This window comes from Geotrypetes seraphini, chromosome 12 (genome assembly GCF_902459505.1).
Source record: "Geotrypetes seraphini chromosome 12, aGeoSer1.1, whole genome shotgun sequence".
NCBI classification, from domain to species: domain Eukaryota; kingdom Metazoa; phylum Chordata; class Amphibia; order Gymnophiona; family Dermophiidae; genus Geotrypetes; species Geotrypetes seraphini.
In genome coordinates, this window is record NC_047095.1 from 58,519,695 (window position 1) to 58,547,693 (window position 27,999).

Sequence of the window (27,999 nt, forward strand, 5' to 3'; positions counted from 1 at the left end):
CAAAATAACTCTCCTAAAATTTAACACATTTGGCACAGTGGAAAACCAGTAAACTTACACGGAATTTGAAAATGTGCTACATCATATTGGGGATTCCAGAAAAATAAATGATTAATTGTAAGGTTACCAGATTTTACTTGAATAAAATCCGGAGGGCTACACAGATTCTCTGCACCATCTCACTGGCGTTTATACAGGCCTCTGCTTCAGGTATACCCCAGAACTGCAGATTACATCTTGAGCGGTTTTTGAAGTCTTCTAATGTACTCTCATTCTCGGCTTGTGTCATCTCCATCTCTCTGAGGGGTTCACTGCAACTGCTGTATGTTGGCCCCTTTCTCCTCAGCTCTTGCCTCCATCTCCTCCACTCTCCTCCACTCACCAATCATTACCTGGAGCTCAACTTTAACATTTGCCATTGTCTCTTTCAACTCAGCAAACCGCTATTTCAGGTCTGCACTGATCACTGACTCCCTCAATTCTTCTCTGTCAAATTCCCCCACTCTGGTCTGCCACCTGCTAACCCTGCCCATGTGGCTGGAGTTTCAGGAACTAACATTTAGGCTCACATAGCACCATACACATATGCGAATTCCTTAAGTTCCAACAGTCTCTGTGCCCTCATTTTTTGTTGAAGGGAAATTATAGATGTTTTACATCTTAATTCTTGGTGGTTTAGGTGTCCGCTAAATTGGTAGGTTTAACTGTGCTGATAGGGTCTGCTACACTGCAGTCAGCCTCTGATCACCAGAGCTGGTATTGTGACATCACAATGCCTCATTCCACCAATGCCTGAACCAACATCATCAGTGATGTCACAGTGGCTTGATTGTAGGTTTAACTATGCTGATAGGGTCTGCTACACTGCAGTCAGCCTCTGATCACCAGAGCTGGTATTGTGACATCACAATGCCTCATTCCACCAATGCCTGAACCAACATCATCAGTGATGTCACAGTGGCTTGATTGTAGGTTAACTGTGCTGATAGGGTCTGCTACACTGCAGTCAGCCTCTGATAACCAGAGCTGGTATTGTGACATCACAATGCCTCATTCCACCAATGCCTGAGCCAACCTCATCAGTGATGTCACAGTGGCTTGATTGTAGGTTTAACTGTGCTGATAGGGTCAATGTTGCACTGCTACACTACTAGCAGGGCGATGACATCACTGAAAGTCCAAAGCACAGGCATCATTTAGTCTAACCTCTCCTTGTGTACGTAGAGCAGTATATTGTAAAGGTTAGGCCTGAATACGTTTCTCCTGCTAGAGACTGTGCTCGAAGCAGAGGAAAACCTCTGGCCTACAGTACTTCTACTCCTTCAGTGTCTTATCAGTGACGAATCGAAGTGAAGCAACTGGGACGTTATCATCACGTGTTCCAGCTTGGAGCCTTATTTGGAGCACACTGGCCCTTTTAGGCAACTTGGAACCCAAAATTTCTGGTGGTGATCAGGAGGAGCCAAGGTTCCTGGAATTTCCCTGAAGTAATATCTAAAGAATATTTCTGGAGATGTTCCGGTCAAAAGGTTGGAACAGGAGGCATGGAAAGCATCATCTTCCCAGATAGGAACTGGGTCCAAAAGATTATAAAAATGAATTCCCAAGAGGGCTCATAGCTCCTGGCTATCAGTCTCTAAGAAGGGACCCCATGCTGGTGGTTCCTGACAAAAGACTCTCTAAGACAAGGGCAGGCTGCTGGCTCCTGATCCTGAGGCCTGTCGGCTATCTATGCCTAAGCTTCTATCCTTCGAGTATGGGATAGAGGTCTGAAGGGAGTGGCTGGACTCAGGCTACAGCTACTCCAGTGTTGAGCCTTCCTCCTCCAGAACAAGCTGACTGAGGTAGGACCTCCCCTACATGCACAGGTCATATCAGCTTCCTGTGTAATAAGGGGAAACTAGTTAGGCAAAACGTGTTTACTTTCCCAAATAATCCATACAATAGTAGGCAATTGTATTCCTTTTGCATTCCAGTTTGCTACGAACTAAGAAGTCCCATACCTGATTACTATTATTATTTGCCACTTGTAATATAAATAATATTCTATTCTGCTAACACCGAGCCTGGTCTATTTATTTGTCAGTAATCCTACTGGCGCAGGGGGTTTAGATTTGGATTTTTGAAAATACAGATAAAGAGATGTCATAAACCAGATTGCTACCATAATGTAAAGACTGTATTCCAGTGGCCTGGTTTTTCCGCCCAGCCACGTAGACGGACACGGGATTATATTAGTATTGTATTGTATTTTACTGAATTCTACTATATCCTGCATCTTCACTGATATGCCTCAGTTCTCTAGTTGTGAACCGCCTGGAACTTCTGGTTGGGTGGTATATAAGAAAATAAATTATTATTATTATTATATCGTTTTTGACACTACCTGTACTTGTAAATCCATTTTCTCTTTTTCAGCTCCTTCCATCTTGGACAAGAAAAGTCTATAGCCAAGTTCAAAAATCAAACCTTAAATCTTTCTTGTTTAAAAATGCATGCAATGTATGAGAAAACCAGATCAAGAATGGATTAATATTTCCCCCCTCCCGTTTGTGTCTCCCTCTATCTCTACTTTCTTTCTTTTTTTAATGGTATTTCTTTTCCCTCATTCCATCTGTTCCGTGTTGCTTGGTTGATTATTACGTTCCCTGCAATTGTCTTTTTAATTATTTAATTCTACTGCAAACCGCTCAGACTTTTTGATGAGCAATATATCAAGAATTAATTAAACTTGAAACATACATGACCCTTTTGATAAATGCAGAGCTTTAAATGCCATTTACAAATTTCTGAGCAGTTGGCTACTGGTATTTTATCATTTCTATGGTGTTATTAGTCATACTGGGGACTAGGGATTATACTGTAAATTGATTTGAGTACTGTTATATTGCATTACATTAGTCATTGTTTATATACTGCAAATGGCTTTGCAAAAAGTTCATTGTGCTTTACAAATATTTAAAAATGGAAACATATTCCAGAATTGCAGTCAAAATAAATAAAATACCTAAATTAAAATTAATTCATTGTAACACATATTTAGGATATGTCTTAAAACGCTCTTCTAAAACTTTTATAATTAGTCAAAGAAGTAAAATGAACTGGCAAGTTTTTTCAAAGATTTAGCAGTTTGATAGGTAAACATTGCAATTTCTTTCTTTCTTTCACCTACGGAAACTGAAATAGAGATTTTGCTCTTCAATAGTGCTTTCCGACCATAGGAAAACATATGAAAGAGATCATATAAGTTGGTGCGTTGTCATAATAAATTTTGAACAGACAATAACCCCCCCTTTTACAAAACCATGCGAGAGGATCGCTAAAAACCTCTTGCATGGTTTTGTAAAAGGGGGGGGGAGGGGGGTATTTAGGAATCCCATGCTACTTTAATAAATACAGTGAGATTCTGTCTCCCTTTCTTAGCCTAAAAATCAAACTGCTGTGTTTCATAAAGTCTGCAATCTAAGTACAGTATAATCTCATTATAACGGACTCACTTAAAATGGAATATCGTTTATAGTGGACAAGGTCCGCTGATCCCGGCCATGCAGAACATCACCGCATATAACGGACTTTCGCATATAACGGACAAACAATTTGGTCCCCAGAGCCTATTTTAGCTGTAGTTTTGTACGGCTATAACAGACATGCAGGCTCCGCCTACAAGGCGCGTGGTGTACCGGTGAAATAGTATCAAAATGCACACAAGGATAGTATGACGCAGGATCTGATCACGTTGGAAAACTGGTCCTCGACATGGCAGCTGGGCTTCAACGCTAAGAAGTGTAAGGTCATGCATCTCGGCAGCAGAAATCCATGCAGAACATACAACTTGAATGGAGAAGCACTAGCTAGGACTTCAGAAGAACGGGACTTGGGAGTAATCATCAGTGCAGACATGAAGGCTGTCAAACAAGTAGAGAAGGCCTCATCCAAGGCAAGGCAAATGATGGGATGTATCAAGAGAAGCTTCGTCAGCCGCAAACCTGAAGTCATAATGCCACTTTACAGAACCATGGTGAGACCTCATCTGGAATACTGTGTGCAATTCTGGAGGCCACATTATTGTAAAGATGTGCTTCGAGCCGAGTCGGTCCAGCGGATGGCCACTAGAATGGTCTCCGGACTCAAGGGTCTCTCCTACGAAGAAAGACTGGGCAAATTGTAGCTCTATACTCTAGAGGAGCGCAGGGAAAGGGGTGACATGATTGAGACATTTAAGTACGTCACAGGTCGTGTTGAGGTGGAAAACGACATATTCGTTCCCAAGGGACCCTTGTTCACAAGGGGGCACCCGCTCAAACTCAGAGGAGGGAAATTTAGTGGTGACACCAGGAAGTACTTCTTCACAGAAAGGGTGGTAGATCACTGGAACAAACTTCCAGTGCAGGTGATCAAGGCCATCAGCGTGCTTGACTTTAAGAATAAATGGGACATCCACGTGGGATCCCTACGAGGGTCGAGCTGAGGAACTAGGTCATCAACACTCAGACTTAATGGGGTGGGTCAGTAGAGTGGGCAGACTTGATGGGATGTAGCCCTTTTCTGCTGTCATCTTTCTATGTTTCTAAGAAAATGACAGATTATTTTTCTTTCCATTACAGTACGACAATGCTTTAGAATATCTTTTCGTGTTCTGGTTTTGCAATTATTTCGTGCCATACCAATGTTTTGCTGAGTTTTGTTCTTGATGTTGCCGATACGCTTGTGCAGTGACTGTTGTTCATTGATTGTACGTTGTTTCAAGTTGACCTAAATTAAATTTTTTATGTTTAAATCATTTTTATTAAAGCATAAACATAGCAATGAACAAAGCATAGCACAAATTTCAAATAGCAGACAAAGCCAATCCCCACCCACCCAACCAACCCCCCCCCCTCCCACCCTCCCACCCACCCCGGCAGCAGCGGTAACAAATCAAGAAAGATAAAGCAAAGGGGAAAAAAGAAGTCAATTAAGTACCCCAAAGTTGGTGTTGAACATAAGGAGTAAAAGTCAAGCTAAAAGGGTACCAGCACTGAGTGTATAAACGTCCAGCTTTAGTTGACAAATCCATCACTTCACGACGTTCCAGTAGCATTTGGTGTAACATTAATGCTCTCCATTGAGGGACAGTCGGAGGTTGTGGTGAAAGCCATTGCAGCAAGATACATTTTCGTCCCAGTAATACAGTTTTCCTTAAGAATGCTGCACAACCTGGTCTAGGTGGGTGGAATCGAATCTGCATCGTGAAAAGGAAAGTGGGGTGCAATCTCCAAGAGCAATGCCAAAGTCGTGCCACTAAAGACACTAGCTGCATCCAAAAGGAAGAGATCATGGGGCATGACCAAAACATATGTCCAAACGAGGCCATAGAACCAGCACATTTCCGGCAACTGTGGTCCGCACTTATCCCAATCACATGCGCCCTCTTGGGCGTACAGAAGGCTCTCAGCATAAATTTGTAATTTCTTTCCCTCTCAATCGAGGACACCGTCGTGGTCCTTCCTGCACGAATGCCTCTGCGAATCACATCCGCTGCAATTGGTAATTGAAGATCAGCAGACCACCTCTGAGCCAAGGCAAGAAAGTCCAATTCACCCGCCCGTTTCTGTAGCCCCTTATGGAAGAATCTGAGGGACATTGACTCCGGAGCAGTGAGTGCAAGCGCTTCTTGCAATCTGTCTTGTATATCCTCCTGCAACCTCCCCGTTGTCAAGGACTGTAAATAATGTGTAAGCTGTCGATACGCAAACCAGTCCATAGATGATAGCCGAAACTGCGTTTGTAGGTCTCTGAAGGGGATCGGTGAACCATTATCTTGTACGGTCTGTGACACATATTGGAGGCCCGCACTAGACCAGCGTCTGAACACTGCAGAGTCCATGCCAGGTAAGAAATCACCATTTCCAATCAATGGAAGGCAAGGTGTATGGTGAGGAGAAATCTGCAAGCCCTTACACAACAACCTCCACGCTGAGCGCATCGCTGGTAAAAGTGGATGGGACTTCAGCTGAGGTAAGTCTGGTAACTGAGGAGCATGGAGAAGATAGCTAAAATGATATGGCTGGAAGGAAAAATGTTCAATCACAGGCATAGAAAAATCAGAAGTGTCACAGAACCAGTCATGGATGTGACGTAATTGACATGCTAGGTTAAACCGAGATACACATAGTAATCCCAGCCCCCCTTGGTCCACAGGAAGCCTCAACTTAGCCAAAGAAATCCTCGCTCTTCTACCCTGCCATAAATATTTAGAGAGATGGGAGCTATGAAGTGCGGTGTGAGATGTGGTTAACATGAGAGGGAGCATTTGTAGGACATATGTCCATTGAGGCACAACCATCATGTTATAAAGAGCTATTCGGCCTGACAGGGAAATAGGGAATGTCCGCCAGCCATGCAGTGTATTAGCAGTGCGATGAAGCAGGGGTGTTATATTTGCGGAATAGAGTCTATTCAAATTTTGGGGGATAATTACACCCAAATATGTCAACGAAGAAGTAGCCCACTGTAGTGGAAAGTCCCCCGGCCAAGTGTATCTCACCTCTGGTAAAGTGGGAAGTGCTAAAGATTTTTGCTTATTCAACTCCAAGCCAGAATAAATGTGAAACTCATCCAATAGTTCTAACGCTCTTGGTAATGAGCTGTGTGGAGTATCCAATGCCAATAAAAGGTCATCCGCAAAGGCCAGCACCCGTAATTGCGACGTGCCCTCAGGTAAACCCACAAGTATATCATCCTTTTGTATAGTGCGCAACAATGGGTCTAAATACAGCAGAAAAAGCAAGGGGGATAGTGGGCAGCCCTGTCTTGTCCCCCTACCAATGGCAAAGGGAGAAGATCTCACTCCATTAACCAGCACCGAGGCCGTCGGGCCATTGTAAAGTGCTTGTACAGAGGAGAGGAAGCCCGCGGGGATCCCGATATAGTTTAAGACCTGAAACAGATAGTGCCAGTTAACTTTATCAAAAGCTTTTGCTGCATCTAACCCGACAAGCAGTCCAGGGCGTTGTTCTAATTGTGCACGGGAAAGAGCTAAAAGTATGCGCCGGACATTAATGGTGGAATGCCTGTTGCGAACAAATCCCACTTGTTCAGGCACTATTATGGAGGGCAGAATAAGGGCCAATCTATCAGCTAGGACTCTAGCTAGTATCTTAACATCAACATTCAGTAGAGATATTGGTCGATAGGATTCTATGTCGTCTGGGGGTTTAGATGGTTTTGGAATCAAGGTAATCAGGGCGTCATTACTGTGACGGGGAAAAACCCCCTGTTCCTGTATAGCTATGTAATAATTCAAAAGAGAGTTACCTATACAGGGGGATAAGATCTTGTAAAACTCGGGGGAGTAGCCATCCGGGCCCGGTGCTGTACAAGATCGCAGCTTTTGGATTGCCAAGGTCACCTCCTGTACATGTAGCGGCCTGTCTAATCTGGATGTCTGGGCCACTGTCAGTCGAGGCAATCCCGCATCTGCCAAATAGTCCTGTACATCGGGACCCGTGTACAAGCCAGGGGATGCATAAAATGCCTCAAAATATTTCTGAAAACCCCCCGCAATATCCACTGACGAAGTCAAAAACTTCCCCGAGCTATCCTTTATCATGGGTATGTATCTGGACCCCTTCCAACTTTTTGTTATAGCCGCTAGCAATTTACCCGCCTTGTTACCATATTTATGAAATTGAAATTTACGGTAAAACAAAAGTTTCTTGGTGCGTTCGTGGATGAGGGAATTAAGCTCCACCAACGCCGCCCTATATGCCTCAGTATTAGCCTCAGAGGGATCGCGCAACAAGTCCTGTTTCAACAGTGTCACTTGTCGTTCCAGGTATATTATGCGGCGTGCTATTCTACGGGTTCTAGTAGTGACATAAGCAAGAATATCCCCGCGCAATACCGCTTTGGCCGCATCCCAAAATAAAGTTGGGTGGTCAACATGTTGGGCATTATGTGTACAGTAAGCCTCCCATTTTTCTTGTAAGAATTCCTGGAAATGAACATCTTTGTGTAAATAGGAGGGAAATCTCCATCCAGTTCCCGGACCCCGGTGACCTCCCAGTGCCACGTCAATCCAGATCATATTGTGATCCGATATCTCTAAAGGGCCTATCGTGGCCTCCGCGACCCTAGGAAACAAAGTCTCAGAGAGTAAGATGTAATCTAGTCTAGAAAAAGAACCGTGTGCTCTAGACTGGTGCGTATAATCCCGTTCGGTTGGATGTAATAGTCTCCAGGAGTCCACCAACCCCAAGGCTCTACATAAATAGGGAATGCCCTTCGTTTGTTTCACTCTGGCCATACTCGGCAACCCAGAGCGGTCCATAGTGGGATTATGTACTTGATTCAGGTCACCCACCAAAATCAGAGGGCAGCCCTGATCCCGTACACAAATATTCACCAGATTCTGAAAAAATGCATGTTGATAGCTATTTGGACCATATCCCACCAATAGTCGGAACGTCCCACCAGGTCCCTCCACCCGCACCAATAGATACCTACCCTGAGGGTCACGTCGCAATACCCGCACTGTACCCAAGAAGCCCCTGCGAATCAATATAGCCACCCCAGCTCTCCTCCCTGGTGCAGAAGCAAAGTGTAAATCTCCGACCCATCCTCTCTGAAGTTTCCGGTGTTCACTATCAGTAAGCCTAGTCTCCTGTAAGCAAGCTATATCTGCAGAGTGATGTTTCAATTGAGAAAGTATTTTAGTGCGTTTTACGGGAGACGTTATTCCTGAAACATTCCAGGAAAGAATACGTAAGTTACGATCACCCGTAAGGATCCCTATCCCTTCTATCAATAACACCACTTCTAATAGTACTAAGAGTCCCGGGACGCCCAGCCTCGCCCCGAGACCACACAATCCACTCCCAAGCAAACCACCCTCTCCGCTGGAAACCATGCAATAAAACAAAAAAGGCAGTAAACATACAAACATCCCCAAACCATACCGCTGCTGCCCCCAAGATATCCCCAACCCCCTCTACCCCATTTACTAATCCCAGAACCCCCATCTGGAGGAACTAGAGGCACAAAATGATCACCCCCCAGGGCCTCCCTGACCTTCAAGTATCTGTCTATCTAACATAATGTATGTAGAATATTGTCCCTGCAAACAGCAATGAACACAAAAGTCTTATGCAGACACCAACCCTACCCAGCCTGTGTCCAAACCCAGGTTAGTCCGCTCCCGGCTTCTTGGAGCCCAGTTGCTGCATGTAGACATCCGCCTCCTCTGGGGTCTGAAAAGTTTTCCAGACTCCATTGCAGTGAATCCTCAATGTAGCTGGGTAGTTGAATTGAAAACGCTGTTTCAAATCCGCCAGGCGTGCACATAAGGGGTAATAAGGTCGTCGCCGCTCCTGCAAAGCTATCGAGAAATCCTGGCTCAGTCGGACTGGCTGACCATCGTAATTCAGGTCATCCTTCTTGGCTCTGTACTGGCGCAGCAACTCAATTTTGTGTTGGAAGTTTAACAATTTTAATATCACAACACGCGGGCGTCTATCTAGGCCAGGTCGGGAGCCCAGCCGATGCGCCCGTTCTATACGTAAGGGCCCCAGTGATGGTCTCAAAGTGAATTCGTCCCGCAGCCAGGTCTCCAGTAATTCAGGTAAGGCTCTCTCCGGCAACGTCTCCGGAATGCCCATCAGACGCAGGTTAGAGCGACGAGATCTGTTCTCAAGATCATCAATCTTATCATTCTGGGCCCTAACCTGCGCCTGCAGCGTGCTAATATCTGTGTCCCGCGCCGTCGAGGAGTCTTCCAGGTCAGACACTCTGCCCTCCAGCTCCGCGGTACGAGCCGCCGCCGTAGCCAGCAAAGTCTCAATGTTAGCAATTTGGGAGGTGAGAGTCTCCATTTGGGGCCCCAGTACCTGTGAGAGCGCTGCCTTAATATCGCTCAAAGCCGATTCAGACAGGCTGGAGACCGCCGCCGCGGGACTCGCCGCCATCTTGGGCTCCACCGGTCGTGCACGTGGTCCGGTTTTTTTCGCCGATTTCTGCTTCTTTATTTCCTGGGATCGGGTAAGATAACGATCCATATAAAGAGGGATCGTACCCGGCGTTTCACGCTGCGATCGGGTCGGCAGGGTGTCAGCAATTTTGTACGATTCGGCAGGGCTGCCCCGGAGTGAACGAGGAGACGTCCTCACTCGTTCATATCATCACGTGTCTCCCCTAAATTAAATTTAAAAAAAAAATGCAACTCTGGATATAACGGACTCTGGATTTAACGGACTGTTTTTCCAGGTCCCTTGAAGTCCGTTATAATGAGATTATACTGCAATAACAATTTTGAATAGTCTAAGTGAATAATGTTACATATATCAAAGACAAGAATAGAGATTGCATTAATAATGTTCTCCCAAAAAGTTTCTAATTCTCCTGAATTTCCAAAATAAACCAAATGACTTTTTTCCGCACTAACCCCCCCTCCCCCCTTTTACTAAACCGCAATAGCGGTTATTAGCGCAGGGAGCCACATTGAATGCTCCGCGCTACTCTTGACGTTCAGAGTTCCTATGAGCATCGGGAGCAGCGTGGAGCATTCAACACGGCTCCCTGCGCTAATAACCGCTATCGTGGTTTAGTAAAAGGGGGGAGGGTTAAATTAATATGAGGTTCCAGAGATAAATTTTTGCCTATATAGACACCCAAAATCCAAATTACTGATGAGATGGTAAAATCAGTATTATTTATGGACAATGGTTTTGGACATGTGATGAGGGCGAATTCACTAGAAAAGGAGGTGCTACTCGGAATGGTCAGTGGTAAGAGGAAGCAGGGGAGACCAAAGGCCCGTTGGCACGGGAATGAACATCAAGCCATTGAAAGAAGTCGTGGAAAACAGGGAAGCATGGGGAGGACTGGCCTATAGATTATACAAGGGTCAGACATGTCTGAATGGATAGGAGAAGTAGTTCATGTTTTATGATGTTTATCCTGTTGTTTTATTATGTATATATGGAAAAAGAAAGTGGAACTAGTATCTTGTTCATGCAATTTATTTAAAAAAATGGTACAAAGGTAACACAATCAAAAACACAATGACACGAGTTACACAGTATAATTGTGGCATAGGCTCGACACGGGCCATGTTTCGATCTTAACACCAACCTTCTTCTGTGGTCCGGTCTTGCTGTGAGCCACAAGCTTAAAAATGTAAAAACAATACAAAAATTGTGTTCGTAACAAACGTAGTATACCTGTTCTGAGCTCTTCTGGCAGGACGGGATATAAATCCAAAGAAATAAAATAGCTAAGCATACTGCGAGTATGGTGTGGGGCGTACTATTTTGAGGCCCTCGGTATGTTTATCATAATCACAAAAGTATGCAAAATTGTCATTTCTTTAATAAGACATTCACTATTTTTTTCTGAGGCCCTCCAAGTACCTACAAATCCAAAATCTGGCCCTGCAAAGGGTTGGAGTTGGAGACCTCTGGCTAAACTTTAACCATGACATCCTTTTTGTCTTTGAGAAGCAGAGCTGAGATTGTGATGTCATAATGCCTTGATAAGAGCCAGTCTCATCAGTGATGTCACAATGGCTTGATTGTCCTGTTCTCCCCTCTGCCCTCCAACCCAGCCAGCAGATTAACTGTTCCCCTTAACTCAGTGGTCTCAAACTCACGGCCCGCCAGGTACTATTTTGAGGCCCTCGGTATGTTTATCATAATCACAAAAGTAAAATAAAACCGTTTCTTGATCATATGTCTCTTTAGCTATAAATGACAATATTATTATTAAGACTTAGCCAAAAGGAAGGATTTATAAACTATAAAGAGTTTTACCTCATGCAAAATTGTCATTTCTTTAATAAGACATTAACTATTTTTTTTCTGAGGCCCTCCAAGTACCTACAAATCCAAAATATGGCCCTGCAAAGGGTTTGAGACCACTGTTCTATGCCTACCCACAGACTTCCATATGAGGGCGAGTAAAAAGAACTTGCCTACTGTAAAGGGTAAGGGGATCATGGATTTGATATACCACTTTTTTGTGGTACAACATTTATTATGTGCAGGTACTTTCCCTGTTCCTACTGGGCTCATAATCTTTAAGATTCTGTTATTTTGATAATGGAGGGTTATATATATATATATATATATATATATATATATATATATATACACTAGTCTTTAAGCCCGTTACATTAACGGGTGCTAGAATAGAGTGTCTGTCTGTCTGTGTTTCTTTATCTCTCTCTCCTTGGCTGCTGTCTGTGTCCTTCTGTCCCGCCCCCCCCCCCCGAGCAAAGCTGTCTGCCCCCAGCATACACCTCCCACCCAAAGCAGCCCCCTTTCCCTCTCCCTATCTCTCCATGGCCCCTTCTGTCTCCCCCCAGCACACCCCTCCCCCAAAGCAGCCCCTTTTCCCTCTCCCTATCTTTCCATGGCCCCTTCTGTCTCACCCTAGCACACCCCTCCCCCAAAGCAGCCCTTTCCTTCTCCCTGTCTCTACATGGGCCCTTCTGTCTTCCCCCCAGAGTAAAACTGTCTGTCCCCAGAATACCTCCCCCTCAAATCAGCCCCCTTTCCCTCTCCCTATCTCTTCATGGCCCCTTTCCCTCTCCCTCTGGCCCCCTGAATTAATCCCCCTGCTTACCTGGCCTGCTCCTCTTCAAAGCAGGCCGCGATCGTGGTGGCCGGCCCCAGCGAACTTCGCAGGCCGCTCCCCAACCTGGAAGCACGCTTCCCCCGACGTGATCCCATGCGTCAGAGGGAACGTGCCACCAAGGCCGGAAAGCGGCCCGCGAGGTCCGCCAAAGCCGGCCACGATCGCAGGCTGGCCCGAAAAGGAGGCTCAGCGGCAGCAGCGGTGAGCAAGGGAGGGAGGTATGGTTTCCAGCTTGGTGAGGTGAGGGCGGGAGGTCTGCTGAGCTTCCTTCGGGTTGGTGAGGGCAGAAGGAGGGGCGTGGCCAGAGTGATCATTGTCTGGGTTCTAAAATGGAACACGGCCACGGATCACACACCACGGCCACAGTAATCACGCTTTTTTAAAAGCGCATGTGCCACTAACCTTTTATTATATAGGATATATACATTTAACATGTGTTTTGTGAGGCTAGAAAAGATTAAACAGCCTTTGAACCTGCTGTGATGTGCACTTTTTATTACTAGAGGATTTTTTGTGGCCATCTATGCCCTGACTGGGTTACCCTCACATTGGGGTGTAGGGGGTGGGGAGGAAACAAAAAAGTCATCATCGTTTAAAATGCCCAGTAGCCAGATTCAAGCCTTATGATTGCTGGGTACCAGAAAAAGCCCTAGAACACAGCCCACAGTCCACCTCCACAGCCCTATTTTATTTTTGCTTCTGAAGTCAGAAGCAAGTTTGAGTTAGTCAGATTCAGTAAAAAATGCACCAACTGATTTCTGTTTAAAAATGTTTAAAAAAAATAATATATGGTAAATTTATATAATTTCATACTTATATATGCATATCTTTGTCCTAACCATAAAGTTATATTTATCAGTACTTTAGATCCAGAACAAAATATTTAATGCATAATATCTGTAGGAGTCGCAGTCGGACATTAGAAAAATGGAATCCGTCAAAGGCTTGGTATACTGACTCCACAGCCCTTACAAAATGAAGAAAATGCATTAAACTGCTAGATAGTTTGGGGTTTAGAGAAGGGGAGAGGCTGGATACTTGGAAGTATGGAAAGGTGATGATGGTGGACATGGACACAGGTATTGTGGGCAGGAGAGATAATGCACATGAGGGGGAAGGGCTTAGACCAGTGTTCTTCAATGCAAGGCCCGGGGGCCAATGGTGGACCCTGGAGATCTCTGGGGTGACCCCCAATAATATTTCATGGTTTTTTTCTGTTACATAGATCTTTTTGGACCCCTATTAGGTTGCATAAGTTAGACACTGGATCATCTGTTTTTCTATTGTCTTTTGATACTTAACTTTTGATCCCCTATGGATCAATATAAAGGCCATCTTTTCCTTATAATGACTGGGATAGCCATCCAGATGATAACTCAAAACTGGAAGAACTGTGATCGTTTCAATTTTCCTTTCTGGTGGACAAATCTTTGCTCCAGTTATAGATTTGAAAGGATGAACGCTGATAGTTTGGGGTATGGTAATATATTTAAATTGGTATGGGGCCCATTGACATCTTATGTTACCTCACTATAATAGGGTTTTTTTAAATTGCGAGTCAGTTCTTGTTTATTTTGATGCACATCCAGGGAAGGGGGGGGGTATTTCTGTCATAATTTGATTTTTAAATATTTACACTTGGGATGGGTGGGAGGATGGAAGAATATGGCTAACAGGGTAAGGTTATTGGGGAAATCTATATTTCTGCGTTTTATTAAATGATCATTAGATGGGTGGGAGGGAGAGAGAAATTGGATGGTTATGTATATTTGAAAGTTAAATGTGCTTATATTGACTTATTATATATGACATATTTATGTATTGCACTATTGAAGATTGGAAAATCAATAAAGATTAAAAAAAAAGATTTCTTTTTTTTCTGCTACAGCGTGTTTCTCTATTCAAGCTCCCTATGGAAATTAGAAATTGTATTGAGAAGAGCTGCATGCTTGAAGGACGAAACCGAACTAGCGTTTTTTAGCGCAGAGAGAGTGCGCTGCTCCCGATGCTCATTGAGTTCCTATAAACGGCGGGAGCAGCGCGGCTTCCTGCGCTAGAAACTGCTAGTAGACAAGGGGGTTAGCATTTCTCAATGAGAGAGAAGCATTAAGTGCATTTGGAAATGCTCACCCGCATGCTGATCGGTAATATCTCATGGGATGATATTTGGTGGCTCTCCTTCAGTTCATTTGGATCCAGAGTGGACCCAACTTAAAATCTTGGCATACTTCAGTGGGATTTTAGGACTAGGGTGAGGGGATTTCTGGACCATTGCAGATAGGATGGAGACAGGTTCACAGACAAAATGCATCCGTCCAACTTCAAACATATTAAACACACATATACAAATATACCATAAAAGGAATGGGGGGGAAGGGAATAGTGGGGGGGGATGTAGCGAGGAATGAAATAGGTCATATGGAAATATATTTTGGAGGAATGATAGAAATATGTCTGAATATATTATAATTGTGAATCAAATTATAATGAATATCTCTTTATTTTATTGTATATGTAGTTGATTCCTTCAATAAAAAACCCCACATATACACACACAGAAGTTTACATGAAAAAGCAAAAGTTAAAAGACCGATAGAAATGAATGTTCCATATGATCGATCACCAACTTTCCTCTGCAACAAACTCTTTGGCAAACGCAGGGGACGCCAGCTTTGACATATTTGCCAATGCTAATGCCACACACACTTTTGGAAACGACCTTTTTTTCAGAGGTTTGGCTTGAGATTTTGCGCATGCATTTCTTTTTAGGAAACTGGAAGATTTGCATAGAGACCCCGTTGAGAGAGGAAGAAACGTGCCACGTATGCAGGAAATGGAAACGAACGCGCACTAGAGGGTCAGTCAGCGCGCAAAGTTTGCGTTCCAATCCAGGTCGGGCGATAGACATCGCTCAGGCGAGCAGAGGTTGGCATGCAGGGACGTCAATCCGAACTTACCGATCCTCGGTATTTCTCCAGCGAGACTAATTTGCCCCTGATGTTCACTACTTTGAACGTATAAAAGTCTTTGCTTTTCTGCTCGGAAGCCGCGAACAGCAGGAACAGGAGGGCGGAGAGTGCGATCAGCATGGCGAAACTTAGGCAGAAGACTTTGAGTTTCGGCAGCCGTAGCATCCCAATCTCTCGGGGGAGGGGGGGGGAGGGCTCTCCCTTCCCGGCATGCCTCGGGCCTGTTGCTGCCCCTCCTGCTCCCTTGCAGCCACGTGCTCAGGTCCGGCAGCAACCCAATTTCTCTAGTGAGGGGGGGGGGCATCTTTCTCCCGGCATGCCTCGGGCCTGTTGCTGCCCCTCCTGCTCCCTTGCAGCCACAAGCTCACGTCCGGCAGCATCCCAATTTCTCTAGTGAGGGGGAGGGGGGGGGCTCTCTTTCCCGGCATGCCTCGGGCCTGTTGCTGCTTCCCCTCCTGCTCCCTTGTAGCCAGGTGCTCACGTCCGGCAGCAACCCAATTTCTCTAGTGAGGGGGGGGGGCATCTTTCTCCCAGCATGCCTTGGGCCTGTTGCTGCCCCTCCTGCTCCCTTGCAGCCACAAGCTCACGTCCGGCAGCATCCCAATTTCTCTAGTGAGGGGGGGCTCTCTTTCCCGGCATGCCTCGGGCCTGTTGCTGCTGCCCCTCCTGCTCCCTTACAGCCACGTGCTCACATCCCGCAGCATCCCAATTTCTCTAATAAGGGGGAGGGCTCTCCTTCCCGGCATGCCTCGGGCCTATTGCTGCTGCCCCTCCTGCTCCCTTGCAGCCACGTGCTCAGGTCCGGCAGCAACCCAATTTCTCTAGTGAGGGGGGGGGGGCATCTTTCTCCCAGCATGCCTTGGGCCTGTTGCTGCCCCTCCTGCTCCCTTGCAGCCACAAGCTCACGTCCGGCAGCATCCCAATTTCTCTAGTGAGGGGGGGGCTCTCTTTCCCGGCATGCCTCGGGCCTTTTGCTGCTTCCCCTCCTGCTCCCTTGTAGCCAGGTGCTCACGTCCGGCAGCAACCCAATTTCTCTAGTGAGGGGGGGGGGGCATCTCTTTCCTGACATGCCTTGGGCCTGTTGCTGCCCCTCCTGCTCCCTTGCAGCCACGTGCTCATGTCCGGCAGCAACCCAATTTCTCTAGTGAGGGGGGGCTCTCCTTCCCGGCATGCCTCGGTCCTGTTGCTGCTGCCCCTCCTGCTCCCTTGCAGCCACGTGCTCACATCCCGCAGCATCCCAATTTCTCTAATAAGGGGGAGGGCTCTCCTTCCCGGCATGCCTCGGGCCTATTGCTGCTGCCCCTCCTGCTCCCTTGCAGCCACGTGCTCAGGTCCAGCAGCAACCCAATTTCTCTAGTGAGGGGGGGCATCTTTCTCCCAGCATGCCTTGGGCCTGTTGCTGCCCCTCCTGCTCCCTTGCAGCCACAAGCTCACGTCCGGCAGCATCCCAATTTCTCTAGTGAGGGGGGGCTCTCTTTCCCGGCATGCCTCGGGCCTGTTGCTGCTTCCCCTCCTGCTCCCTTGTAGCCAGGTGCTCACGTCCGGCAGCAACCCAATTTCTCTAGTGAGGGGGGGGGCATCTCTTTCCTGGCATGCCTTGGGCCTGTTGCTGCCCCTCCTGCTCCCTTGCAGCCACGTGCTCATGTCCGGCAGCAACCCAATCTCTCTGGGGAGGGGGAGGGTTCTCTTTCCCGGCATGCCTTGGGCCTGTTGCTGCCCCTCCTGCTCCCTTGCAGCCACGTGCTCATGTCCGGCAGCAACCCAATCTCTCTGGGGAGGTGGAGGGTTCTCTTTCCCGGCATGCCTTGGACCTGTTCCTGCTGCCCCTTCTGCTCGCCTTGCAGCCATGCGCGGCATCTTTTTTGGTTCCATTTTAGGGGTGCAAGGGGCTTTCTTGTTTTATTTTTGCTCCCTTTTCCCAACGGCTAAGAGACGGGCATTTCGGCTTTTCTTCTCTCCTGCTGTTATGACTTCTTGTAAAATATCTGGTTCTTCTTCCGCCTCAGTTTCCAGTTCAATTTCCCCAATGTTATCCTCTTTGCCTTGTTGGTGTAAATTTTCCTCTAATTCTTTCCATCTCTTTTTAATATTTACTGGACTAGCACAAAACCGAATTGGTTTTAGATCTTCAATTCGTCATGTTGCTAGGACTCGAACATAAGAATTGCCACTGCAGGGTCAGACCAGTGGTCCATCCTGCCCAGCAGTCCGCTCATGCAGCGGCCCCAAGGTCAAGACCAGTGCTCCAAATGAGTCCAGTCTCACCAGGGATGTCGTTTCGGTGCTCGGGGGGTTGTAGGATCGCAGGGGGGGGATGTGAGTGGTGGGGGGGATGCCCGGTCGCTGGGGGGGAGGGATGCTGGATCGCGGGGGGTGGCACTCGTAAATCAAGTCAAACTCGGTTTCCAAGGCGCCGATTTTGCGAATGTTTTGCTCGTCTTGCAAAACACTCGCAAACCGGTGCACTCGTAAACCGAGGTTTGACTGTATTTAAATTAGGGATGCAGTCATGAACTTTTCAGTTCAGACCCACCCAGCAGCTGTGCATACAGTCCATCGTAAAAATACAGCTACACTCATTGCATTTTTTGTGTTGGAATTGGATTCTTCAGTTGTATTTTCGATTTAAAGATATTCAGTTTCTGGGATATTCAAGGCTCATTTATGAAGGTGCGCTAGCGTTTTTAGCGCATGCACCGGATTAGCAAGCGCTAGCCGAAAAACTATTGCCTGCTCAAGAGGAGGTAGTAGCAGCTAGTGCGGCCGGCAAATTAGCGCACACTATTATGTGCGTTAAACCGCTAATGCGGCTTCGTAAAAGGAGCCCTTTGTTGCACTATTCCAGTTACCACCACAAATCTTTGAGGAAAAGTATACCAATTAGCCAATTTTTAAGGCTGAGAAGATTGTGCTCTAATATTGAAGAATATAAAAGGCAAGCAAATGGGGAATAAGTTTGTTGAATGAGGTTATCTGATCGGGTAGTCAGGAACGCCTATAAGTGAACCTTAAATAGCCATAGAGACTGGTTAATTCCTAGAGAACATAATAAGGAACCCCAGCAGGTGTGTTTTACCATAGTCAGCTGAGTCACATAGAATTAGGAATACTGTATTCCCTCCCTTTTATGAAGCCGCATTAGGCTTTCTTATTGCTGGCCATGGTGGTAAAAGCTCCAACGCTCATAGACTTCCTATGAGCATCGGAGCTAATACCGCCGTGGCTGGCGAGAAAATAAAGCCTAACTCGGCTTCATAAAAGGGGGCCATTATTTGTAAATATTGGCCAGTACTTCATGCTCATCCACAACTGATTGAATATCCTAAGAGCATAAAGAGTTGCCATACTGAGACAGACCGAAGGTCCATCAAGCCCAAAATCCTGTTTCCAGCAGTGGCCAACCCAGGTCCCAAAGTACCTAGCTAGATCCCAAGTAGTAAAGCAGATTTTATGCTGCTAATCCTAGGAATAAGCATCAGATTACCCAAGTCCATCTTAATAATGGCTTATGGACTTTTGATGTAGGAAATTATCGAAACCTTTTTTAAACCCTTAGGTTTGGATAATTTCCTAAATTTGCATACCAAAGGAGTATAAATATAGGGAAGATTTTGACAAGCTCAGGTCAGTATAATAGGCAAGGTGAAAACAAGGGCTACTAAGAATAGGGCAATTGCATATATTGTGATTATGTTATAGAGACTGACCATGTCACCATCCCTCATAGCTGAATACTATTTTACTTGCAGACTTGTCCTAACTGCAATTCAGCACAAGTAGTGTAATGCATTATTTGTCCTCATGAGTTTCAAGTTTATTTAAAATTTCATATACCGCCCAATCAGCCTTCTAGGCGGTGTACACTGTCTTAAAAACATATATGAGATAACAATATATCATTTAAAACAATAATAGTTATTTAAAACAATTTTAAACACAAGGGAAACAGGGTAGAACTACAATTTTCAAGTAAAAAGAGAGAACATATAGGGAAAAAAACAAAAGAAGGTGGTGTCAAAAGGTAAAATAAAATTATGTAGCCCTGAAGAGGACATTTAGGTCTTGAAAGCATCAAGAAAAATAAATATTTTTAATTTCGTCTTAAAATGATGAAGAGTTGTTTCTTCCCGTAAGTAGGCCGGAATATATACAGTAGGACAGACAAAAAGATCCATCGAGACTTGAATAGCAGAGCATTCAAGTTGTATAAGAACTCGGTACATGCAGGCACCATTTGCTGAGCATTGGATGAAGCACAATCGTAGTGAACAGAGTTTAAGATATATAGCGTTGCTGCAAATATGTCGTCACCCCCTAATGAAGTTATCTTGATGTCTGGTATGTTAGGAACGACCATACCATATCGCCAAACTGCGTCAGACAAATATGCAAACATATCCACCTATTGGTTGTAGTCCCTCCGCGAAAACTGTTCAAATTGACATATGGAGCAGTGGTTAAAGCAAACAAAAAATTGACCCTTTAGTCCAGGAGTGTCAAAGTCCCTCCTCAAGGGCCGCAATCCAGTTGGATTTTCAGGATTTCCCCAGTGAATATGCATGAGATCTATTTAAATGCACTGCTTTCATTGTATGCTAATAGATTTCATGCATATTCGTTGGGGAAATCCTGAAAACCCAACTGGATTGTGGCGGTTTGGCGCGCGTTAAATCGCTAATGCGCCTTCGTAAATGGAGCCCTTGAATTGGAATGTTTGGAGATATGATGGAAACGATGTGCAATTATCTTTGTATATACATCTCTGCACACACTGGGAGTGGGGTTTGTTTTTTGGGTTTTGTTTTGTTTTTAATAAAAAAGTTAAATCATCCCATAGATGAAAGATTAAAGACAGATAAGATTTTGACTCGCCCAACTGAAAAAAAAAAAAAATACACTCAAGAATAATAATAATAAATAGAAAGAAAACATTCCTTTCCTACTTTGTTCAATGGTTGTGAACCACTTGTAATTTTTAATAAACAAATGTGAACCGCCTAGAACTCCCTGGGTATGGCGGTATACAAAATAAAGTTATTATTATTACTACTAACTCATTTTATACACGTGCTTTTCTTTTCATAGAGCTAGCTATGAAACACTAATGGGGCTTCACCTCTCCTACGCTTTTACTAGAGCTTTAAAGCCAACCGGAAAGAACCATCAGCACCCGGAAGTGCTAAAAGCAATACTTCCTCTACGCTTGCCTTTTTTTTGTCGTCGTTGTTGTTGTTTACACACTCCCCAAATCCCACAAAGGCGGCGGCGGCGCACGTCACACTGGCGCTGGAGGAGCCTTTGGTGTGACGTCAGCTCGCCCGTGACGTGATGCGTGCGTGCCCACGTTCAATCCCCTCCCCCTTCCCTCCCCCCTCCCCTCTCCGGTGTAGCAGAGGAGGAGAGAACGGGGCCCTCGGGCAGCCATTACCAAAAGCACCGGTGCTGCCGGCTGCCACCCCCGGGGGGGCCGTTGCCGCTGGCTGGAGGAGGAGGAGGCGGCGGCGGCTGCTGCTGCTGGCGAGCGCCTCGTTGTAATGCAACGAGGCGCGTCCTGGCTGAAGTGAAAAAGACGGGTGAGGGAGAGGAGTAAACAATGTATTTTTGCGCGGGGGGAGGGGCACTTACCTTCCTTTGTCCCCGCCCCTCCCGTGTTGGGTATTTTTTTTTTTTTTTTCCCCCGCGGGATGCGCGTTCTGCTGCTCGGTTATAACGGTGTTCACGGTCCGGGCCCCTGGGAGTGTTTCCAAGTGTCCCGTTTGTTTTGATCTGCTCGGGGAGATCAGGCTCACACGCAGCTCTTCGAGGCCTTCTTCCCACCCCCCCTCCACCTCCACCTCCTGATCATCTTCGTTCTTTTGTTTTGAAAAAGGATACCTAGAAGTGGGGGATCGGTACTTCCGGGCTAAGATTGAAGAAGACGAGTCAGTGACGCTTCGCTATTGTGCTTCACCAGGCAGGGAAGGCTGAGGACCATTGAATCACTAGGGCTTATTTTGGGTACCCTTTTTTTTTTCTTCTTCGTAGGACAGGTTAGCAGGGTGTATATTTTATGTCCAGTTTGGTAAAACTGGAGATCTATAGGAACTAAGTAACTTTTTGTGCTTCTCTTGTTGATGGCTTCATTATGGAGATGTTTGCAGTTTTGTTTTTTTTTAGGTTATCTGGATATAGATTTTTATTGTGTAGCTTTTTGAGCAATTCCAGCTTCAGATATAATGTATGTTATGGTTTTATGTGGGGTGCATCTTATTCAGATTTTATTCTGGATTGTAGGAAATGTTTGTAATTGTTTACAATGATGTGTGTCACAGTAAGCCTCTCTTGGTGAACTGTGATTCGTAAATTAAATTAATAAATCAGCCACAACCTAACAGGAAAGAAACCGTCTTCACAGATTTGCTTATTTAGGTGAAAAGTAAAATGTGAAATAGCTCAAACCCATTACACAGTGGACATCTTAATACATTCATCTTCATATTTTATATTTTTTCTTCAAACTATTTTGTATTTATGATTTCCCTAACATTAGAATAACTTGTATTGTTTTCTTCCTCAGGTATTGAACTACTTACCCTGTCTCAACTGTAGATCAAACATAATTCAGGTCATTGAAGAACTGCATTTTAAGCACTTGGACATTGGCAGAAGAGGTAGATCTTCACAATAATGGAAGAGTCAAGGAGCTCAAAAAATGGGAATCATGAATCAAAGAAGTCTGCCCGTGCTGGCCATGGTGAGGGCAAAGGTGTAAGAGTTGTAAGCAATCAGAAAAGCAAACAAAAGTCTGATAAATTGGTTAAGGACGCTGGGAACAGTAGCAACAAAAACAAACAAAATGATGGATTTTCAGATAAACCAGGAGGAATAAAATCATGTACAGTAAGTACTCTTAATTGTGTAACTGACTCAAATGATTTGGGATCGTACCTTAAGGACGAAAGCCGTGTGAAAGGAAAGAAGCTGCTGAATTTGTTGACCGAATCAGAAAGCACAACATTGATTTCAAAGAGAGAGGAAAGTGTCCTCAGCGGACAGGATGCAAAGAATGATGGCAGGAAGGAACTCCTAGAAGGCATCTCATCATCAGAAAGTGCCTCAGGAATGCACAAGTTAAAAGTTGAGAGTGTTGCAAATGATGACAAATCAGAAGACAAACTGGAAGATTCAGGTAAGGATTATGCTACATTATGTTCCCTTTTACTAAAATGCGCTAAGCAGTTAGCATGAGAATTGGCACATAGTAACTGCAGCAAGTAGTAAATTTTTAAAACAAGTTGGAGAAAATATTTCTTCACTGTAATTAAACTCTGGAATTCATTACTAGAGAATGTGGTAAAACCAGTTAACTTATGACGGTTTAAAAGAGGTTGGACAAGTTCCTAAAAGAGAACTCCGCAAGCCGTTATTAAGATGGGCTTGGAAAATCCTCTGCTTTTTTCTGGAGCAGCATAAAATGTGTTGGACTCTTTTGGGATCTTGATTAAAAAAAAAAACAGCAGAGAAGACCAAATCAGAGAGGAGAAAAAACTCTAAACCAAAGATTAAAAAAAAGAAGAAGAAACTTTTGATTTTTGGTGCAGTTTTTTCTTTCTTCTTTTTTGGGGTTTCTTTTGGGATCTTGATTTAAAAAAACAGCAGAGAAGACCAAATCAGAGAGGAGAAAAAACTCTAAACCAAAGATTAAAAAAAAAAAAAAAAAAGAAGAAACTTTTTGATTTTTGGTGCGGTTTTTTCTTTCTTCTTTTTTGGGGTTTCTTTTGGGATCTTGATTAAAAAAACAGCAGAGAAGACCAAATCAGAGAGGAGAAAAAACTCTAAACCAAAGATTTTAAAAAAAAAAAAGAAGAAACTTTTGATTTTTGGTGCAGTTTTTTCTTTCTTCTTTTTTGGGGTTTCTTTTGGGATCTTGCCAGGTACTTGTGACCTGGTTTGGTCATTGTTGGAATCAGGATTTTAGGCTTGATGGAACTTTGGCTTGTCCAAATATGATGATGCTTATGTACATAAAGTACCACATTAGCATGACAGCACATGCTGATTCATGCTCAGTCTAAGGCCTGGATTCTCTAAACCGCACCATTGTCGGTAGCCACCAATTGCGTGTCAATCATGCAACTGCGTCATTTAGAGAATCGTGCCTCCAGCAAAGGTATGTAGGCCAGGGTTTTCAAGGCCTACATTTCCAGCGCCTACCTTTAACATGAATCACGCCTGATGCTACTTCCGGCGTTACAGTGGTGTTAGGTGCCATAAAGCATCTTCAGAGGTATGATTCCAACGCTATTTTTTTAGACCAGGGCTGCCCAAGTCCGGTCCTCGAGATCTACTGGCAGGCTAGGTTTTCAGGATATCCATAATGAATATGCATGAGAGAGATTTGCCTGCACTGCCTTTTTGGTATGCAAATCTCTCTCATGCATGTTCATTGTGGATATCCTGAAAACCTGGCCTGCCAGTAGATCTCGAGGACTTGGGCAGCCCTGTTTTAGACGCTGGTCCAGGCCTTAAAAATAAGTTTAAATGGCGTTCATTACTGGTGCCTAAAAAAAAACAGCACACTTTAGAGAATCTAGGCCTAGACAGCTATTATGATAAGGGGAATAAGCTTTAACTGTGAATAAACTTTAATTGTGCATTGTAGTTGGTGCAGATTTGCTACTGTGTGCTAGTGATCACTGGTGCTTGATCACTGGTGCAAATATTTAGCGCTTCCCCTGCAACTACACTTCATGGTAAAAAGATTGCTGTGTGATAACTATATACGAATATGCTATTTGCTAAGAGTGTTCCCAGCAATGTGCAGTGCCAACAAAAAAGCAAACAAGATGCTAGGAATTATTAAAAAAGGGATGGTTCACAAGACTAGGAATGTTATAATGCCTCTGTATCGCTCCATGGTGCCACCTCACCTGGAGTATTGCGTTCAGTTCTGGTCTCCTTATCTCAAGAAAGATATAGCGGCACTAGAAAAGGTTCAAAGAAGAGCGACCAAGATGATAAAGGGGATGGAACTCCTCTCGTATGAGGAAAGACTAAAATGGTTAGGGCTCTTCAGCTTGGAAAAGAGAAGGCTGAGGGGAGATATGATTGAAGTCTACAAAATCCTGAGTGGAGTAGAACGGGTACAAGTGGATCGATTTTACACTGTCAAAACTTACAAAGACTAGGACAAGGGTAGGGAACTCCGGTCCTTGAGAGCTGTATTCCAGTCGGGTTTTCAGGATTTCCCCAATGAAAATGCATGAGATCTATATGCATGCACTGCTTTCAATGCATATTCATTGGGGAAATCCTGAAAACCCAACTGGAATACATCTCTCGAGGACTGGAGTTTCCTGCCCCTGGACTAGGAGGACACTCAATGAAGTTACAGGGAAATACTTTTAAAACCAATAGGAGGAAATCTTTTTTCACTCAGAGAATAGTTAAGCTCTGGAACGTATTTTATTTATTTATCTATTCGATTATTTAGCCCGTCCTCCCAAAGGAGCCCAGAACGGGTTACAAAGTACATCCACAATGTAATCGAGACAGGACAGAGATGACATAATTTACAATATAGACATGACAGTAAAACATATACACTAAGCAGCATCTGGTGAGAGTAGGTGGTGTAGGAGTGTTGACTCTGATGGCATTTCTGGGTGCATGTCCTTAAGGTGCTGGGTTTGTGAAAGGGAAGGTTTTCATGGCCTTCCTGAAGCTCCAAAGCCCATCTAGTGTTCTAACAGATGGGGGGATGGTGTGCCATAGCCTGGGTATGAAATGTGAGTAGGAACGTTTGCGGGCTGTTTCAGTTTTGAGGGAGCGGCCAGTCGTTTTTCTCCTTGGGATCTCAGTGGTCACTTTGGGAAGTAGATTTGTAGTTTAGTTTTCATGTAGTGAGGAATCGTTTCATGGAAGGTTTTGAAAGCGAGGACCCAGGGCCTTAAAGGTGCAGCGCTTTTAAATGGGCAGCCAGTGCTTGGAAGCTAATGAAGAGGTAATGTGGTCGTTGATGCCTGGGTTTTTCAGGAGGCGGATAAGTGATCTGTCATTGATAAGTTTGAGTTGAGAGTTACTCCAAGGCTGTGGATGTTATCCTTGGGTATAAGGGGGTTTGTGCCCCATGTAAAGGATAGACGGGGGTATACGCAAAGATCTTTGCAGATCCACTTGTTCCCGGTCATCTAGGTTTTTATTTCAGTTAAGCAGGACTGGAGATTATTGATTTGTGTGTCTCGGTGTCGGCCTAGGGGGAGGTAGGGTTGTAAGTCGTCTGCGAAAGAGTGGATTCTGATTGTGTTTTTCTGCTATGTTCAGTTCTGGTTTGACATAGAGGTTGAAGAGGAATGGTGATAGTAGGGCTCCCTGAGGCACTCCATATTTGAGTTGTTTAGGTTCGGATAAGGATTTTCCTAGTAGAATTCTCTGCGATCTATCGTTCAGGACCTTGGATAGTAGAGCGGTGAAATAGTCTTTTTTTTTTTTGCTTCATATATAGATAATTTGTAGTTTTGCAGAATGTTTTTTATTGCCAGAGGTTGTGGTAAGAGTGGATAGCGTAGCTGGTTTTAAGAAGGATTTGGACAATTTCCTGGAGGAAAAGTTCATAGTCTTGTTATTGAGAGAGACAAGGGACAAGCCACTGCTTGCTCTGGATCGGTAGTGTGGAATATTGCTACTCCTTGGGCTTGGGCCAGGTACTAGGGACCTGGATTGGCCACCGTGAGAACAGGCTACTGGGTTTGATGGACCTTTGGTCTGACCCAGTAAGACTATTCTTATGTTCTTATGTCCATTGTGGTTTATCAATTCCAGGAAAAGATTGTATTCTGCTGAGGTTAGGCCGGTACCAAGGGAAACAAGCATGGGATTTGGATGTATGTTGCTGTTGTGATGCAGAACATCAATGCTTCAATGCAGAGTGTCCATGCTTGGATGTAAATCGTCGATGCTTTGAAGGAGAGTGCTGATAAGATGCAGAGCGGAGCCTCGACCTGGATCGGCCATCGTGAGAATGGGCTTCTGGGCTTGATGGACAATTGGTCTGACCCAATAAAGCTATTCTTATGGCAATCTAATATTTAATAATTTGATATTTAATTATAATCAAGCAAAACCCAGTATTCCAGAGAATATACATGACTATTGTCATTTTATATTCTCTGACATGCTGGGTTTATTGCATGTTAAAATTTGACAAGAGTGATCTTTTGTTTGATCATTTTTATCTTGAAATTAATGCACTACCTAATAGCGTCATGCACCTATACTTTGTTCTGTAGAGGCGTGGTTTAAGCTGATTGTTAGCTGGTGGTCATTTTACTCCTGATGGAATTCTGCGCAAAAATTTTGAAAATTCTGCAAAGTTTATATGTCGTGTTTTGTATAGAGTTCTATCCTGAGGCCTGAAATTCCTTCCTGTCTTTTTCCTCTCTCAGATTCCAGCCTCCTCAGTTCTCTTTTTAACTCCAACTGCAGTACCTTTATCCCTCTAAAGCCCACCCCTCTCTCACTTGCGCCCTGAATCCCCTACTTGGCATCTCTCTCTCCCTCTCTCCACTGACTAAGAATATATTTCTCCTTTCCCATCCCATTTCTAGTCTTGGATCACTCTCTCTTCCTCTGTCTACCATCCCCCCAACCCCCACCTTGCAAGTCCAGCATCCTCACCCCACTTTACCACCCCGCTTGCACTCTGAATCCCTTCCCCATTCCCCTTGGTCTGACATCTCCCTCTCTCTTCCTCTCTCTATGATCAATCATCTCTTCCTCTTCATCCCCCTTTCTAGCCTGGGTTTCCTTCTCATCCGCTTTCCCCTCTACGTACTGGTCCATCATCCATGTCCCTTCCACTCTCTTCTCCCTGTAGGTTTAGCATCTATGTTCCCTTTTCCCCTCCCCGACTTGCAGTCCAGCATCCATGTCCCCTCCTTTTCCCCCCTCTTGCAGTCCAGTATCCTCTTCTCCCCCCCTGGTTACAGGCCTAGCATCCATGTTCCCTCCTTCCCACCTCAAATTGTGGTCTAGCATCTATTCCTCCTCCCCCACAAGGGTCTGACCTCTCTCCAACTGACCGAAACACCCCTTCCCCCACTCCATGAGATCCAACATACCTGTGGGCCTCCCAGAACAGCAGTAGTGGTGGCAGCCGGCTGGCAGAGGCAGCACTGTGAACAGGCTGCTCACAGCCGGCCCTGCCATGTCTTCCCTCTGCCATGCCATCCATCTACAGGAAGTGATGCGGCAGAGGGAAGGCCTTGGCGGAGCCGGCTGCGAGCTGCCTGTTCGCAGCGCTGCCTCTGGCGGTCGGCTACTGCTGCTGCTTTAGAAGACCCGTAGGTATGTTGGATCTCCCAGTGGGGGGGTTGGTTGGAGGAAGAGAGACCAGATTTGCGCGGGGGGGGGGAGGAGGGGACAGGAATATGGGCAAAAT

General features: G+C 45.0%; 2 protein-coding genes across 8 annotated transcripts in view; one reads left to right on the forward strand and one right to left on the reverse strand.

Moving 5' to 3' along the window:
• The window catches only part of GPX7 (glutathione peroxidase 7), a 32,443-nt gene extending 16,595 nt beyond the window's left edge, over positions 1–15,848 (reverse strand). The window contains exon 1 of the mRNA XM_033917027.1: positions 15,570–15,848. Within this exon, the coding sequence (XP_033772918.1) occupies positions 15,570–15,746 (177 nt within the window). The 5' untranslated portion in view covers positions 15,747–15,848. The remainder of the gene's footprint in view (positions 1–15,569) is intronic.
• Positions 15,849–20,895: 5,047 nt separating this feature from the next.
• The window catches only part of TUT4 (terminal uridylyl transferase 4), a 157,250-nt gene continuing 150,146 nt past the window's right edge, over positions 20,896–27,999 (forward strand). For 4 of the 7 annotated variants that reach the window (XM_033916103.1, XM_033916102.1, XM_033916104.1 and 1 more), the window contains exons 1-2: positions 20,897–21,154; positions 22,138–22,749. In XM_033916103.1, coding sequence (XP_033771994.1) covers positions 22,248–22,749 — 502 coding nt within the window. In that variant the 5' untranslated portion in view covers positions 20,897–21,154; positions 22,138–22,247. Of the gene's footprint in view, positions 21,155–21,308; positions 21,579–22,137; positions 22,750–27,999 lie in introns of those variants that run through there. The other 3 variants (XM_033916106.1, XM_033916100.1, XM_033916101.1) reach the window with 3 other exon arrangements.